The following is an 18,338-nucleotide window of genomic DNA, read 5'->3' on the forward strand; positions in this document are numbered from 1 at the left end:
CGAGCACCTGTAGACAAGGAGCTCACGTTAGCTCATCATGTCGGCGGTTTGGCAGTATTTACTAGTTAGCTCCGTTAGCGTTGTTAGCTGCGTTAGCCCCGTTAGCGCGCCTACAGTCAAACTGGAGCGGCCCATTTATTAAACCAAAAGAGCAGCGCTACAAATAACAAGTGTACCTGTGTCCTGCGTATGTATGCCTCTGTTTTTAAAGTTTAGCGTTACTTCAGAGACTCATTTTAACAATCTGGAGTCATGTAAATATGATGTCACGCACGTCCTTTCCCGGTCAGTCGTCATGGAAACATGAAGCTCTGCCAGTGCTGCGGCATTTGGACCAGAGTCAAAACAAACATACGAGCTGAAAAACTAAACAACATATCACTGGTAAAAAATAAATGGTGTCCATTTGCTGTATTCCTTCATGTTTTACAGAGGGTTTAACACACTGGTATCGGTATCGTTACTCCGTATCGGCCAATACCCACAGCACAAGTATCGGTATCGGTATCGGGAGGGAAAAAATGGTATCGGAACATCTCTAGTCTAAAGGTTCGTTCTGTTGTAGTTGGGCAGCCCATGGCAAAGAGTAAAGTAATTGGGCTTGACGCTGGTTCAATCCTGGGATGGGCCAAGGGCTGGGATGCCCCTGAGCAAGGCACCCAATGCGGCGGTGCATAACTTTGGGTGATTTTTTGTTGTCATAATTCTGCCTGTTTGGTCTTGTGAACAGAAACGATGCAACATTATTTGTACGTAACCTCTTTTATTTGATAACAAGCTCTGTCAAGCAATACTATCAGACCTGGGCAAGAAGCATTTTTCCCCTAGAACTACTGAACGACCTGCTTTCTTGAGCAGTCATTTTCATGTACATTTCTTTATGTTTTCAGACAAACTACAAATCTGTGTGCAGTGCAGGTGTCATCTGAGTCCAACTCATTACAGCTTCTAACTCGCTGTGTTGAGTGATGGACATTTTCAGTGTAACTTCATAGCTGAATTTGGATGCTTAGAAGTTGGTGATTGGACCCTACGGAGTGAAGTGAGTTTGTATCCCTGCTGTGAAATATCAAATTGAGTTATGCCCCCCCCACCATTGCTGCCAAGTGTCCTTAAGCAAGATACTGAACCCCAGAACTGACTGCTAACTAGGTCACAGCACTGTATGCACCCTTGTACATTTTGAGAAGTCAGCATCTGTGTGTGTGTGTGTGTGTGTGTGTGTGTGTGTGTGTGACACACTGGGAATAATATGAAACTCCATATTCACAAACAGCATCAAATGTAATCCGGCGCACTGACATCACAGACACAAACGGTTTTGAGTCATTTGAGTTGACTGACAGTTAAATGTAGACTGCTGAAAAACAAGTCTCTCCTCAAGATCCATTAGTCGCTGTTGCCGAGGCTTTGGTGGAAACACTTGAAGTGTTCAGAAAAACGAACGCGTCTACACTTGCATGACAACCACAGATGTCGGATGCTGTTTTTTGAGACACGTCCTCAAACTGCCTCCGCAGTTGGTCAGTTCAGTGGTCCAGGTGCAGTTTACCAGGGTTTTATTGGTAGAATTGTGAATATACAACTATGTTTATAATTACTTTAAAATAAGCCTATTATTTGTATTTAGGTAAGGACCTTGTGTATTTTATATTTTGATGTTGAATCTTACACCCAAAATAGATAATATTGAGCTGTCTCAAGTTTTAAAATGGATTGATAAAACATGAAACACGTGTAAACCAAGGGATTAAACCGTGGAAATGAGGCGTCAGTAGGAAATTGTTTTGTCTCATTTGCTTAAAGAACAGTTTAATGTTGGCACAGTGGGGATGTCTGTTCGCTGTTACTCTTAGAGAGTTCAAAGTTCAACTTCAAGTATTTAATTTTACTTTAAGATTAATATTTTATGAACATCATATCTGAAACGTGACTGATAATTGTTATGCTGTGTTATCGTCCTTTCCCCTCTGGTCTCTGCAAACTGAAATGTGCCTATTAGTATGAAACCCACTGTACTATCAAGGTCAGCTGTCGCTGAACGTGGCACCATGCAACAGCTATTAATCTTTAATAAAAAAAAAACCCTCATTGTCAAACATTAGAGCGAGCCCACTGTCACTCAACAAGCGGAGGCACGTGTGAACTTTGAGATGATAATCTGGAAGGCCAAAATGAATGATTTAGAGTCAATTAATCTTAATCTCCCCAAAACCTGGTATATAGATGGATGGTTTTGTAATTGTAAAGTCTGCAATGTTTCTTACCCATCATTACAGGCATTGACTTGTGACGACGGAGGTGACCTTATTTTATCGTGCCGGATTTAAATAATCCGTGGCTTGACCGTGTTGTCACAGCTGTGTTTGCTCACCTATAATGGTATCAGTTTGTCAATCTTTCAAATTAGAGGTGAATGAATCCAACACTGTACATTTCAATCTGTTCCAGTAGAAAGAGGATAAATAACCCAGAATTCTTTTCTCCCCATCGCTGCCCAGATGCGAGATAAACGGCAGTGAAATTGTTCTTGTAATGAATATTCCCGCCGTTATTCATTGTTTCCATATCTGCCGTATCTGGTGTGTGTCATCTGCGGCAAAGTCAAATTACATCCAATTTACTTCCTTCTGATGAAAAACAACAGTATCTGTCTTGCTTATGTAAACAGCACCGCCGCTATTATTGGTTTTTATTTGAATTATTATCCCGGGCGTAGCTGAAAATGAAGCATTATGCGACTCGATTGATCGACGGAATATGGAACAATAAGTATGTCCAAGGGTCATCATTTAAACGCCGCATGTGTCCGAGAAACCCTGTTTTGGTAAATAGATTAAGTTGTTTTTTTTCTGATTTAATTCTATCTGTGTTTTTTTGGTTGTTTTTTTTACTAAGCTCTCATTTGCACTTTAAAGCAAAGCAAGGTGAGTTTCCCGGAGAAGCATCAATCAAAGACGAGGTGATGAAAAGTTCCTTTCAGGAGACAGAAAAAGATATAAGTGAATGGTATGAGTGTAGACAAAATGTCAAGGTGGATGAACTCAAATTTCTCTGTGGAATTTGAGTCAACCATTGTGTTGGTATTACTTATGCTGTCACAACAATATTATGCTTTACAATTAAATATAGTCATGGCAACACACTTTTATATTCAATTTGATTATGGAGTTATTTTGTTGGCATCCTGTAAGGGAATTCCTCAGTGTTCCTTTAGTAGGTCACACTAAATACTTACATTTCTAATCTGTAGAAGCAAAAAAATTATTATTTGTTTTTAAAAAAAAAACAACAAAAAAAACAAGTTGCCAAGAATATTTAATTTTAAAACACATTTTAAGTTCATTTACCAGGAGCACATCATTGTGACTCATGTTTTTAAGTGTGTGAGCGCAAGATGAAATGTCAGACTTCAGAGGAATCTTGCTCCATTTGATGTTTCTGGTGTAGTTTTTTTTTTATTATCCTCTTTTGTAGCAGGTGGCCTGTGATATTTTCATGTCCCAAAAATAAAAGGTCAGTAATAGAATAGGAGATTAAAAAAGAAAAGAAAAAAGCCTCGTTCCCCAACTACTGCCTTCATGTCACACACTGTGCCGTCTCCTGACTCGGGAACAAGACAGATACGAGTCCTCACTGTCCTTTTACATTTGCCGTGCCATGAAATGATGACATATAATGGGGCTGTGCACCCACTTCAGTTAGACTAACTGCTGGCTACATGCTAAATCAGAAGAAAGAGAGTTGGCTCAACAGTAGAGCTGCCTGTGGTAGCCTTGGTAACTAAAATTGTTCAACTTTTTTTTTTAAAGGTCAGGAGTAAAAGCAGAATTAGATTCCTCCTCCACATCAGAGAGTTCCTCTAAGCTTATTTAGTGTTTTAGGTGTCCTCACAGAGAGACAGAGAGAGAGAGGGACAGCGAGTGCTCGCTGTGACAGAACCAAAGGGAAGGTGACAAAGATGGAGGGGCTCATGTCCTCACACTCACTCTCTCACATCATCATGACAGGGAGAGGAGAGGAAGACAGACTCGCTGGCAGATAATTATTCACATTCCACTTACAGTTATTGTATAATGAGGAGGAGAGAGTTTCGGAGAGACGGTGATATTTGCGAGCACGTTTTTAGGGCTCTTGCTGAATGATTTTGCAGATTTGATTTGCTTCGTTCAGTAAATGCACGCTTCATTTGTCGGTAATAGCACTTGACGTATCTAATGAACAAAGGAAGGAGTAGTTTGAACATTTACTTTGATGAAAATCCGCCCATTACAGGGAAAAGTCCTTGAAATACAAACATGCACAGACGATTAATGGGAGATAAAATAAGAGTGTTCTGATTCTTCATCCTATTTTGTGTGTTGTATTTTAAAAGGTTGATTTACAGGAGTATTCATTGTGTCAAATTTTGTATTTTCTGTCATGGAGTTTGAAAATATCTACATATAAAACTCATATCAAGATATTGTATGCACTGAATTATTGCTGCAAAAAAGCAAACCTATCATTCATTCATTCATATTTGAAGGAGCGTTTGCAGATGTGATGCTATGCGTACCAGGTTCCTTGAATGCAACTTGTACCCTTTCAGTCACGGACATATAAATATGTTGACGCCTCATGACTCTTTTCATGAAGATTAACTTGAAAGTTCATATTGCGCTCATATATGATCACATCGTTAATTTAATCATGTTATTTAAAAGATAAATGGAACCAGCAGCACATTTTTATAACTTGAAATTATATACCAGTAAACAGCTGAATATAATCGCTATTGTGTATTTTCTGGATGTTGTTTGCTTTGGCCACAGCTGTTGTGTGTTGTGTGATTATTATTATTTGCCCATGATTGGACCAGGATAATCATTTCTATGTGTGCACTAAGTGGCATTTTTTTTGTAGTATCTGAAGATGTTTGCAAAACTGTTGTGTGACGATATTATCCGTCCCAGCGTTGCAATAGTCATCTTAAAAGTACAAAGTATTATTAAGTGCAATATTTCAATGAGTGGAGGTAAAGTACAAAAAAAAATGTCATTTTCTTAGAGGAGAAAAAAAGTTTGTAATGGCTTTGCTGCGTCACAAATCTGGCTGCTGCCGTAATAGAAGTCTGTTTTAAGAATTGTGGATTCAATTTCTCTAATGTGGACCCCAGTGACACCGTGTTGTTTCTCAGCTTGTCTCGACCCGGCTGAAAACAGGAAACAGTGCACAACACATGCTGCAAAGAGCAGAAGTCCAAGGCGTGACTGAAGCTTTTTCTAACTGTGTTGGTTTAAGAAAAGTATCTGCAAATTCATACTAACTGCAGTTAGAGAATAGCAACCATCTAGAATTCACTATTTTGACCCTGACGAGTGATGAGGCCATAAACCTGCATGACTAACACTGATGTGGACCTATTTTCTGAGCTTTCATTAGCTATTTCTTATTAGGTGTTTGTAAAACTCATAAGAAACAGTAAGTGAATAAGCAGAAGTGTTGCATACAGAGGCAGAAAGTGAAAGTGTTCTCTGCGCCGCTTCAGCCGAGAATCTAAATAACAAGCAAAAGTATCAACAACTACGTCAGCAGCACCAAGCAATTATTTATATCACGGCCGCACATCATGTGAGGCGGTGCACTCCTGCCTCATCAACGTCCTTGGCACATTTCGTTAAAGTTCAGTGAGTTTTTCTTGTTTTTCCTTCTTTAAACACTGCTTTTTTTTTCCAGCTCTGGTTATTTTATTCTGCAACCAGCCAAACTGAATTGAGTTGACTGATCACTCCTGCATTTGCCATTTAAATAGCACTGCATCCAACACAGGAACACCTGGCACACCTGGCACACCTGGCACATAACGGTAATGACAAGGGTCATTCTCATATGCCCAAAAGACACCTATGAATAATTCAGACTCTTAATACACCTCACTTTTGCACTCACCTACACCGTTTAACTACCAAAATATACACACTCTAGACCATGCGCTACAAATAGTTCATAAAATAAAGCCCTTAAATAACTGTGGAAATAATACATATCTAACCCCTTATATGGAAATCCTGGATGACTGTTTAAAGGTGGCTTCACAAAATGCCCTTTTATGTATTCTTGAGTCAAAATTAGGATTCATTTTATAATACATAACACAAATTCAATCCAATTTAAAAAAAAACAAAAAAAACGCCTTTGAGTGCTTTTTGCTCAGGTGTGTTTATATAATAGATGACAATAATAAAAAAAAACAGTATATAAAACACTCACATGCACATTCTTATAGCCTCTGTATATGTTTTAACACCGTAATGGGGAAAAGCAGCTGCTGTGTTTCTAAGAGTTAAAGCTCCAATATCAAGCTTTCATCGCCCCCTGTGGAATTCTCTCTAATTATTACTTGTTCATCCAAAGCATCCCAATTGTGCTCAGTTGGTGACATGAACTGAAACGCTTCACTATCTCCATCTTAGCACTTGCAAATCAGTGGAATGCAACTGTGTCACCGCCACGGGCCACAATCATGACATCAGCACTTTTGAAGGTGACCGTTAGCCCGTAAGCTTCTCCGAGACGGTTTCTGACCTTTTGTGTCCTTGCAAACAGCTGTTTCATTCGCCGTCAGAGCTCCTCCCTTTTATTGTGATCAGCCCAAGTAACTTCTGTGCAATTATAACGCTCTTAAATCATCGTCTTGATGCGTCCCTCACCTCAAATGCAGGTGCATGAATTACTGTGGTAAAGTTGTGTTGCTCATTATGACAGATTTTGACGTACGCCTATATTACTTTGGCAAATAGGAGCAAAAAAAAAAAACAGTGCTGAGTTTATGTTATGAAACAGCATTTCACATAGTGTAGTGGAGTCCTTACATTGTTACAGAGAAGCCGAATACTTCCCACCACGGGAGCACAGTGGAGAGAAAGAAAACCCCTCTCACAGACTCAGGCTCAGAGAGCGTGGCCATCTGCCTCACTCGGGTGGCAGCGAGAGTGGAGAGTGAGATGGGGGAGAGAGGGAAGACAGGGAGCGGGAACAGTTGTGTAATTGTTCTGTACAGGCACCGCCAGACTGGATGTTACTATGACAATAATAATAACTACGACTGTGAAATGAGCTTGCGTCCTGTTTCTGACTTAGTAGTGTTTCGTAAACTGTTCTCTGCCTGCTCTCGTCTATTGTGTAGATACTGTAGGGCATTTGCTTTTGTTGTCCAAGGACACAGTTTGGATGGACATGCTGACTGTTGGAGGGGGGTGGGTCCATTTATCACTGTAAACACTAATAGCCGCCCATCACCTCCATTCCTGTGAGAGACTGTAAACCACTGATAGGGACAGGTGGCGTGTTGTGCCGGAAAGGCCATAAAATAACCACATTATGCTTTACAATGAGGATGAGGAAGTGAAACAGACATCATAAAGGTATCAGGATATGAAGTCAGACGTGTGGCTTTCAAGTACACAATAAATTCCCAGTAAATAGCTTACAATTTAAAAAAAAAAAGAAAGAAAAAAGAGCCACGGGAACCACCTGAGGAAAATGCATGATAAGGTCGCTTACACCTGGCCACAGGTCCTTCATCATCATCATTTTTACCATTGTTGTTTTAAAACCCACCATAAACTATATTGCTTCCTTTTGCAATTTTGCTGCTGCTGCTTCTTGTTGTATTAGTCTGGCATTGGATAAATGTGATTTTAGTAAATAATAATGAAATACTTGGTGGTTTAATCCCAGATTCACCATATTTTGGACTCTAAAGAGTATTAGAATGTATTTCTGTATGACTCAGTGTTTCCCCCCCCGATCAACCCCTCCCCTTTTTACTTCTAATCACCATATATGCTTCACTGATTCTGCTTGACACGACGCTGAAGCTGAAATTCAAGGTTAGGAAGTTAGCCGCTATGTTTTCGGATGGATATCACCTGCGGTTAATGACTCATTATCGTAGCTGATGTAGGTACACGGGCGCGTTCGCCGACATCTGTAACACAATAAGAGCCACGGGGGTCATTCACTATCGACTATCCTACACCTGCCTGACCCATGCGAGCGATCGCTCTTACAAATCTGAGGGAAGAACTGCGTCTTGACCACGGATGACTCACTTTGGCTTATGTAAGTGTCTAAATAAGAAAGAAAAGGAGAAGAAAGAACAACGGCCACCGCTGCTTTACTCCTCCATGGTCTTTTCCCCGAGCAGAACACAGAACTTGTGACCTAAACAAACTCAGTCATGTTGAGGAGGAAATTATAGCTCATCTCGGGGTTGTGCCGTATCCTCTGTGCGTAAAGGAGTTCAATGTCTTACAGAGGGTCCTCGAATAGAATGAGCTGAAGCATTCCCTAAGGACAAAGATGGTATATATATATATATATATATAGATATATATGGAGAGAGAGAGAGAGAGATGAATGAGGATTCAGCGGTGAACTTCCCCCCGACCTGTTACTTCTTTTTTGATGGGAACATGGTCTAAATTTACCATTCCGCTGCCCAAACCTTGTGCAGCTTGGTAAATATTTCACACCGTAACCCATCTCAAACATAAAAGGTTTCAGAGTTGCTTCTGGAAATGAGTGTCGACTGTTGCACACCAGGGCCAGTTACAGTTTTTCAGCACAGGAAAAAAAGAAAGAAAAAAGGAGAAATACTGGAAGTGGAGTGGAAGTAATGGAATTCGTCATTAGCTGGAGAACACTTTTGGTCTGTGCCTGGCTCCCTGAGGGCAGCTGTGGATGTGGATGTGTCCCAAATCCTCCAGAGATACAACAAAAAAAACACTGTGAATTCTGTGTGTGATTGTCACTGTTCCTGTTACTCGCTTACTGCTTTGTTGGAGGTGATAATATAAGTGACACTAGATAACATTTCCCACAGTGCACACAGGACGTGATTCATTTGGTGTCGTCACAGAGAGAGGCAACAGCGACATTGCGCGAGTAAAGGGAGCAGTTTGACAGGCCTGATGTGTTTTCCCCTGCCTGTCCCTACACACGCTCCGGCAGCCAGGTCTGATAGTATTGGTTGTCAGAGGAAAGGGAAAACAAAACATGGCACAGGTCTGAGGGCAACCAGTTAGCCAGTCCTTCTTCTCATACCAGTAACTCCTCCCTCTGTCTTTCGTTTGCTGCTGTAAGACAACATTCGGCTGGTCGGGTCCGAGTTCTTTAAGCTCAAGAGGAGGCATTTCCGTTTCCGGCAGCATCAGACTGCATGTCCGCTCGGCCGCGGGAGGTCTTCGGGCGTAAGATACCGCGCCCGAGAGTTTTCTTATCTTTTGCACTGTGGGGGCGTGTCTATGTTCGTGTCTCATTCTGAGCAAAAGGAGGACGGTGGTGCCGGAAGTGACATACTGAGAGAACGGCGCCGGCAACTCTTCCCCAAGCTAGAAGCCCCTGTAGAAGTTTTCCCTACAATAGAAGATCTTGAGAGAAATCTCAGAAAAGTGGAAGAAGAGACGGCTCGTCACGTACAAGAAACAACTCAATTTTGGGGGAAAGAGCAGGGGTTTTTTAGGGTTAGCATAGAGAAGAAGTGAGGTTAGGGTTAGGGCCAAGATGACCTGGTAAGGCCATGTAACAAGTAAAAAAATGTCACGGTAAAGGCTACAATTCGTAGGCATCGACGGTCATATTGTTCAGCTAAGTCCTTGGTTACTACGGCACCCGACAACCGGAAATACGGCACTCTTTAGATGATTCCTATCTTCTTCTTCATGGGCGACTGGTGGGGCGGCACCAGAGCGCCCTCTTTGGCCGTGCCGCCACTGCACAGCATACAAATAATAATTTCTGTTCACAAAGACCAGACGGAAGCAGAATAAGAACATCATCAACAATGAAAAAGAAAAATCCCCAAACGTTACGCACTGCAACGTCGCGCTTATTAATGTCACGGGTTATCGTCCCTGCTGTTTTGGGTTTCTCTCACAGCTCTCATTAGCCGCTTCCACCCGCGTATCAAAGAGTCGGCAAAGTTCGAAAACGTACCTCGTAAGAGCCGTGTTTATCTGGTGAGCGGCTGGATGTTTCCATGTGGGGAGCAAAGCGGAGCTCAAAGCAACGTGAATAATTCACCAGGTGGATATAATGTGACTCTAAATGAATACTAATGTCAACTGAAAGTGTAAGTGCTGAACATTTTTGAAGGGTTGTGTTTAAAGATTATTTCCAATAAGACAAATTTATCCTCACTCCTGACATTTATATATTTACATCACACCTGTGTTCAGGTGTTCATATCGTAGCCTGTTGGTTATCTTTGTCCACATTTCCGTCTCTTTCGCACCACAGCCACTTAGTGTCGTTTAAAAAAAGAAGGTAATGGAATAATTGGTAATGGATAATACCTGACCTGACAGTTATTTCTCTCTTAAAAGGACGTGGGAGGGACTTGCTCCCCCGAGAGAGTGGATCTGAAAAAGCTCTGCGTTCTTACAGGAGGATGATGACTTATAGGTTGTGGGAAACTTCCCTCCATCTCACACGGATACAATAATACCCCTGAAAACGAGCATTTCAAGCTCCTCATTACTGCATAATGCATTCACAGTGTAGTGCTGCATTACTGGCTATCTATTATTAAGAATTCTCGCAACATGTAGTTTATTCTGTCTTTTTTACCACTTGATATCACTCGCGTGGATGCGTTCAGTCCCCCTGTAAAGCTAACATACACTTTAAGTGCGGGTTGTGAGCCGCGCCGAACAATGCTTGGACGGATTGGGGTCGAACAGTAATTATTATGTAATGTTCACTGAGCACAAATAAAATGGGCCAAGGGATGTTTAAGATGGAAATGATAATAGAGGGTGACACCTGAGTCTTTGTACAGTGCTACTGTCAAGGCTTATGATGACAGTTGTTTTCCCTCTCAGCTGTAATGCCATTATAATCCTCGTATCCCTTCATAGTGATAACAGTCTTGATCGATGCCACTTCAGACTCGCCTGAGGTATGTTGTTGTTAATGTTATTATTCGACCTGAGTTTGGTCCTTTATTTAAACATGGACTCTGTCAAACAACACCGTCAGATAACTGAGTGAGGGAAAGTTTGTGTGAATACAGCGGCGGGAGTAAGAAACGTTTAGTCTTTGTGTTTCCACTCACACTCTAACCCAATGGTTCCCAAGCTGGGGTCTAAGCCCGCCAGAGATCACATGGCGGGGCGCAGAGCTTTGAGTTTGTGAGGTTAATATAATTATATATACATATATATATAAATATATATATACGTACACATACATACATACATATACTGTATATGTATATATATATACATATACATGTGTATATATATATATATATACACATATACATATACATGTATATATATATACACATATACATATACATGTATATATATATATACATATACATGTATATATATATACATATACATGTATATATATATATATACATACATATATATACATATATATATACATATATATATACACACATGTGTATATATATATATATATACACACATGTGTATATATATAATTTTTTCAATTTGTGAAGCCATTTATCACAAAGTTTGGGAACCACTGCTCTAACCTGCCTGCAGCCACAAGCCACACTTTAACCAACTTCCTGTGTGCGGCACGGGAACGTCGCTGGGTGACATGACATCTACACCTAACTTTGCTGAGAAACACAGACAGAGTCGTATGGAGCTGATACCCTGAGTTAGCATTGTGTGAACTCGTTTGACAATAGTTTGAATGGGAACAGACATTTGTTTCTATTTAAATGTACACAAGTATTTCAAGTATTGTAAGTATTTCTGTAGGAAGTTAAATATAAATATTGTACGGGACTACAGAATGTTCACTCTCAGCATCAGCTGCATTGTGGAAATTCATTTGACAATAGTTAATGTTTTTTTTTAAAACCACTGGCATGGATTTCAGAGTTATTTTGCACATTTGACAACTAAATGTGTGTTAATGCCTTAAATGTGAAAGTATCTGTATATGATACACAGTCCTGAGGCATTGGTTACCCACACAACAACATCAAAGCCAAGGCGTAAAGTAACATTTTCAGAGCAGTAAAAGCTCAACACCTAAAGAGCTGTGAATAAAGTGAAGGATCTTGTCCAGGCAGACTGAGCTCAATTTGATTTCCACTCTGCTGATAGCATCACTGGTGGATGATGAGGTGAATTGGCTGGGGCTCCCTCAAGCTTTTTATCTCGTGATTAACTATGGAGTGGAAACCAGAAAAACAGCCTAGAGTCTCAAAATACACAGCTTTCATCAATGACGCAGTGGATGTTGATGAAGGCTGTGGGGCACACTGCCAAAACACACGGCGATGCGCACACGGATTGATCATCGAGTGTGAAAAGTGGCTATCTTTTCAGTTTTGTACAAATTCAAACCTTTCACACGTCACTTTATCTTTATTTTTCCTGACAACAGCAGATGTCATTTAAAACCACTGAGCTGCCTGCTTGATTAATAGCCCACTCTCTACTCACCAAGCTCCTCCAAAGCCAAAGAAAAGCAGCTAATTGCCCACCAGGCAATAACAGAGATTATGACCTCTCACTGAAATGCCTGTCTTTCAAATGAGAGGACATGAATGTGATGCTGCTGCACTGTACTTCTAAGTGTGTTGGCCCGGTGATGGACTGATGCACCTTGCCTTTTCGCCCTGTGTCAGCTGAAGTCAATGTTCTATCATCTTTAAGATCTCATTAGAATAATCACCTAAATCCTTAATAATACGGGCTCTTCTTGTCGTCTTCTTGCCTCGCAGATACCTGGGGATCACACGGCCTCTCACCTACCCAGCCCGGCAGAACGGTCAGCTGATGGCAAAGATGATCCTGGGCGTGTGGCTGGCGTCCGCGTCCATCACCCTGCCTCCTTTCTGCGGCTGGGCCAAAAACGTCCATGCGGCCGGCGTGTGCCTAATCAGCCAAGACTTTGGCTACACCATCTATTCCACGGCAGTAGCCTTTTACATCCCTATGCTGGTCATGCTCGTGATGTACTATAAGATCTTCAAGGCCGCGCGCAAGAGCGGCGCCAAACACCGCTTCACTGACCTGACGCGGCGCGAGCGCCTCGAAACGGTGGCCAGTGAAGCGCTGCGCATGCAGGGCCTGAAGCCACCCGGTGTGGTGGAGGAGTGCGCGGCCCTGTCCCGCCTGCTGAACCGCGAGCGCAGAAATATCTCCATCTTCAAGCGGGAGCAGAAAGCGGCCACGACGCTGGGGGTGATCGTGGGGGTGTTTGCGGTGTGCTGGCTGCCATTCTTCATCCTGTCCACGGCCAGGCCCTTCATCTGTGGCGTGGAGTGTAGCTGCGTGCCCATCTGGTTGGAGCGCACGCTGCTCTGGTTGGGCTACGCCAACTCCCTAATGAACCCCTTCATCTATGCCTTCTTCAACAGAGACCTACGCTCCACTTACCGTGACCTTCTGCGCTGTCGTTATCGCAACATCAACCGCCGGCTGTCTGCTGTGGGCGTGCATGAGGCTCTCAAGGTGTAAATGTGGATACGGAAAGTCGCCGTCTCACCGGGAGTCAAACCTCGTGGCATTTTCCACACAAGCAGATAGACAGCATGATCACTTCAGACTCTGTCGTTCTATTTTGGAGAAGGAAAAATCATGGACCTGTACTTGAAGGTCCGTACAGGTCGACACAGTTCTGTCCTGGCTGTGGATTTATGGTGGTGAAACGTAGCGATAAAGGATAACACATGTAAACACAATCAGTCATTCCTTGAACCGAAAGAGGACAGACTTCTGTAAAATAACACAAAACTGATGTGTGAAGTTAAAAAAAGACTTCCGACAGCTAAAGACATCCCACATGAATGTCAAACTGGAGGTGAACACACTTACGTGTACGGTGATTGTGCCAGATGTTATTTCTATACGTTTATCCGCCGCCATTGCTTTCGGTTTGGTGACCTCATCCAACTTGACCAGGAGAACCTTTTTTTGTTTTGAGTATTATACGGGAGTATTTTCCATTCATGAAATCTGTGTTTCTTGATATATATATGTATGAAAAAAAACAAACTGAAAGCAGTTTGTTTTATTGTCTGCATGAAACATATTCGTCTTACAAGCCACTGTATACATAAATCATAGAGATTATAAAAATAAATGACGGCTTGGCAGAAATGTTTCACCAAATATGAACTCAGTAGAGTGTGTGTGTGTCAGGAAGAATGATATGTACTTTATTTTTTTGCCTAAATGCATTTCCTCCCACATGTGGCTGCTGCTGACCGCCCCGGTCCATACAGAAAACTATACCTGCAGAAATCTGTGTTTCACTTTAAGAATTCACACGTTCCTTGGACTCTCGTGCTCCTCCTTTGTTCCCGCCCCCCCTCCGTTTGAAAGAACGACGCGATCACTGGCTTCACTCCCATTTGTACTAATTGGTGAAATGTCATAGGTGGAGCGTTGTGTGATTTTTCTACCTCGATTCTTTTTGAGAATACTGTACATTCAAGCCAATCAGATGTACGGGTGTCCTCACCATTTTTTGTAATTTAACTGCTATTTTATATCGTGTAAAACTGACCTGCCTACAGCTACTGCGCTCTGTTTGAAGGCTTTGTCATCACCTTGAGTAACACGACCCGGGGGAAGTGGCAAAGCATTTGACACTGTGTAAATAAACGAACACTTGGTCTAAATTGAAACTGTGGTCTGCATAGGTAATCTCAAATGTTCGAACAGGCATCAGTGAGTGGCTCCGTGATGGAGATACAGTTGTTTGAAATTGAAAATCAAAAAGCTCTTTCCCACACATATTCAAATGCAGCTGGCATGCTGTCTTCTTGGCCGGGTCTTCCCCCGTAAAAGAGATTCCTATCCTGGTTAAATAAAGGCTAAAAAAGGGAGACAATACACACAGGTTCCCTTTGCTCCACAGACCACCTCCCCATCAAAGCACACAGAATTCCGCTTCCTCACTCACTATATTGAAAGGTTTATCAGGAGGAACAAAGATGCACCTTGAAGCATTTGAAACATTCATTGCACCTGGAAGGCTTCCATGTTGCCGCAAGGACTCTGGGGATGTTTTCAAGGATGTTGAACCCCCCCGAAAAAGATGCCTTTATTCTCTGTCTGCTTGGAGCTAAATCTTTTATTCAGAGCCAGCACAGCTGTCCGCTCACTTTCAAGACTAAATCTGTTACGTAAACCAGTGGTCTCAAAGTTGCGGCCCGGGGGCCACATGTGGCCCTCCAATCGATTTCACGTGGCCCTCCAAACAGTATCAAGTTGTAACGAGTCAGTTCTATATGTTTTTATTTTTAAATTAATAGATGAATTCTTTTATTGTCGCATATTAAAACAACCACTTCTATTTTGAAATGATCCAATCCAATCCAACTTTATTTGTAAAGCACTTTAAAACAAACACAGTGGACCAAAGAATAATGAATTAAAGACAGAAGAAGTAAAAGACGGAAAAGCTCACAAGGCAATAGAGTACATATAAAGAAAAGGAATTAATAAGGCATAATGATATGTCATTTTGAGCTCATTTGAGTTTGAGACCCCTGATGTAAACCCAATCTATAAACCAACGAGGGCAAAGGAGGAAACTGCAGAGAGAGTACAGGTGAGAATGTTGTGAAAGTGTGTTTACATCTTTTCTGGAATTCAAAGGCCACCGTAGTTCTCTGATGCAATTGGAAAAGGAAAGGGTAAGTAGAGAAGTCCTCGGAACTTTGGACATGCCTGTACGAGACCTTTTAATTCCTCTATTTCTAACGAATTATGTTTAAGAGCGCTGCATTCCGATCTCAGCCACCTTTGGTAGTTGCCGCTGCATGTTGAAAACCTACAATATGACAAAAACCGAGACGTCTCAGTTCTTCTCGCTGCGAGGAAACAGCACAGGAGTGTACTCTGCATTAATCTCGTCTCGGCCGTGTATCTTCTACCTCAACTCTTTTGAAGTAACACATTCAGGAACTTTGTTTAGCCGTCGTAAATAAAGAAAAAAAACAGGTGTCCGACCACCCGTTTCAATGGTTCCGTTTTAATTAAAACATAGAACAAGTTAATAAATCATGTTCATATCTTTGGCGTATTTAGCGACAGCACAGACGAGAGCCGGAAGTACTGTAATCTATAAGCCACGCTCCAATCACGGCCGCTCTCGCACTAAGATGGCCCACTTAAATAAAAGTCCTCCCTCACTCACTCGCTACCCAAATGCTGCCTCACACTGCAGCAGCTGCTGGTCAAAGCTTTGCCGCGACCACTCCAGCCTCCGTCTCCTCCAGCGTTACAGATTCAGGCTCAAATGTCTGGTTTTGCTTTGCACTCCCATGGATTACAGTAGGAGCATTTAAAGGGAGGAGATATCAGCATCATGCCTAAAAAAAGGGCATTTCCATGGATGTTTTAAATGCAGGAAGCATTTGATGGTTTTTTAAGTGCCACTTCAGTTTTTCAGAGATGTTCCAATATTTACACTCTCGTACGATATTATATTCCAAATGTCAACTGCTTGTTTGGATTGGCAGCGCACTTGAACGGTTGCGGGCGGCACGTTGTCATATGATTTGCCGGGAAAGTTCCCAAATAGAGCATGAGGACTTTTCTAATTATACTTCACATTTATATCCGCGAGTATCTCTCCAACTTGCACTGAACGCCATTACGTAATTAAGCTCTAATTCAGCACTAACAAAAACTCATCTCGGCGTCCCGGGGGCAACATCTATCGAAATTGGGCATCGGGGCAAAAAGTGGGTCCTTCTGGAGCGCGGCGAAATGAAAATGTTTGCGACTCTCTGAAGAAAAGAACAACAACGTGGCCTCAGCAGCATGTTGATATTGGTTTTAGCACATGGGAGCCCTGGTGGACTTCCCTGAGCCGTGTCAACAAGTACCACTCATGAGGAGTGGAGTGCCCACTGCCCTCACTCTCAGGCGCCGTCACTTGCCCTCATGCGCCGGCTCCTAATGTGTGTCATGACGATCAGTAGATTCAGGGAAGGAGGCTGAAAAGTGAACGTGTGATGTCGTACAGTGCGCTCATCAAAAGGGAAAATTGCAGTAGCAGATGAGTCTTTAACATATGCTGCCCACAGGCTCAGCTGCCGGATCTGACAGACTGTGGGGGCTGACGGGGGGAATGTACACTAACATTTTGCTATTTTTAAATCTGCTCCAGTAATTAAGAGGGGGAAGCTTTGATTAAATACGGGGAAAGAGATGTAAAGAGTGGTGATTTTAACACTGTGCATGCGTCCCTTACTCCCCCATGTGTAAACTCTCCGTGATTAGGAGAGAACCTTTGTTCCATACCATACAAATACTATCAGTTTGACTAATATATGTATATACAAGATGTACAATCCATATAGGTGACAAATAAAAACACAATATTAATGTATTTTATAGATTTACTTTAAGTTTACACCCATTTTGTATCGTTTTTTAAAAATAACCCCTTTTGATTTTTTGTGATGTACTTTAAGACACTTGAAATTGAACAGGATTTATGAGTCTGAATAAAATATTCACAATTTCTTTTTTTTTTTACACCAAGCACCAACTGAGGAAATATTGAGCTCTTGAAGTATCACCACCATGATGAATGTTAAAATACAGCTACCAAATTCAGTTAGATTTCACTGGAGGCAGATGTATTTATTTATTCCTAATGATGCATATCATTAAAGTTGTTTTTAGCTACAGACACACTGTTACTGGTATTTAAACTCAGACACAGAGCATCTTTTAAGTGTGTGTGTGGACAATGCAACGCAAGGTAATTATTATTAAATCAAATTTTTTTATAAAGCCCAAAATGCAGCTTGCAAAACAATCTGTACCGTTTCAGTAGATATAACTCTTAAAAAAAAAAAACCCGTTGACAGGGGAAAATGGAAGAAAACATCGGAGGAACCACAGAGGTGGAATCCCTTGTGGATCTTTTGGACAAGCGATAATAACTTGATGATAAGTTGTCAGCGCAAAATCAAAAAATGATGAGATGATATGAGTTCAGGCTTGACTTCATTCATGTCTGTGTGTGTGTGTGAGTGACAGAGAGAGAGAGAGAGAGGGAGAGCTTTTAAGATTTTAAGCAGAAAAAAGAGGATTGTGATGATCAGTGTGAAATGTGCCGGTTTCACTTGGAGCTGCTCCTCCATCCTCCTCTTCCTCACTCATCATTTCTAATAAGAAGTTAGAGTGAGATGGAGAGAGAGAGACAAACATTATTTTTTTATATGTTGGTCAAGGCCTTCAACTAGAAAACAGTACCTACTCGACGTGGGCGGAGTCATCGCTAAAGCAGATGTTTTCAGTGTAACTGAATCATTAGAATCAGTTAATTCA

At 41.7% G+C, this 18,338-nt stretch overlaps 1 protein-coding gene across 1 annotated transcript in view; it reads left to right on the forward strand.

The window, feature by feature from the left end:
• htr7c (5-hydroxytryptamine (serotonin) receptor 7c) overlaps window positions 1-14,655 on the forward strand; it is a 28,307-nt gene extending 13,652 nt beyond the window's left edge. The window contains exon 2 of the mRNA XM_058636545.1: window positions 12,761-14,655. Within this exon, the coding sequence (XP_058492528.1) occupies window positions 12,761-13,499 (739 nt within the window). The 3' untranslated portion in view covers window positions 13,500-14,655. The remainder of the gene's footprint in view (window positions 1-12,760) is intronic.
• Window positions 14,656-18,338: the final 3,683 nt, after the last annotated feature.

This window comes from Solea solea, chromosome 8 (assembly GCF_958295425.1).
Source record: "Solea solea chromosome 8, fSolSol10.1, whole genome shotgun sequence".
In the NCBI taxonomy this organism is placed as follows: domain Eukaryota; kingdom Metazoa; phylum Chordata; class Actinopteri; order Pleuronectiformes; family Soleidae; genus Solea; species Solea solea.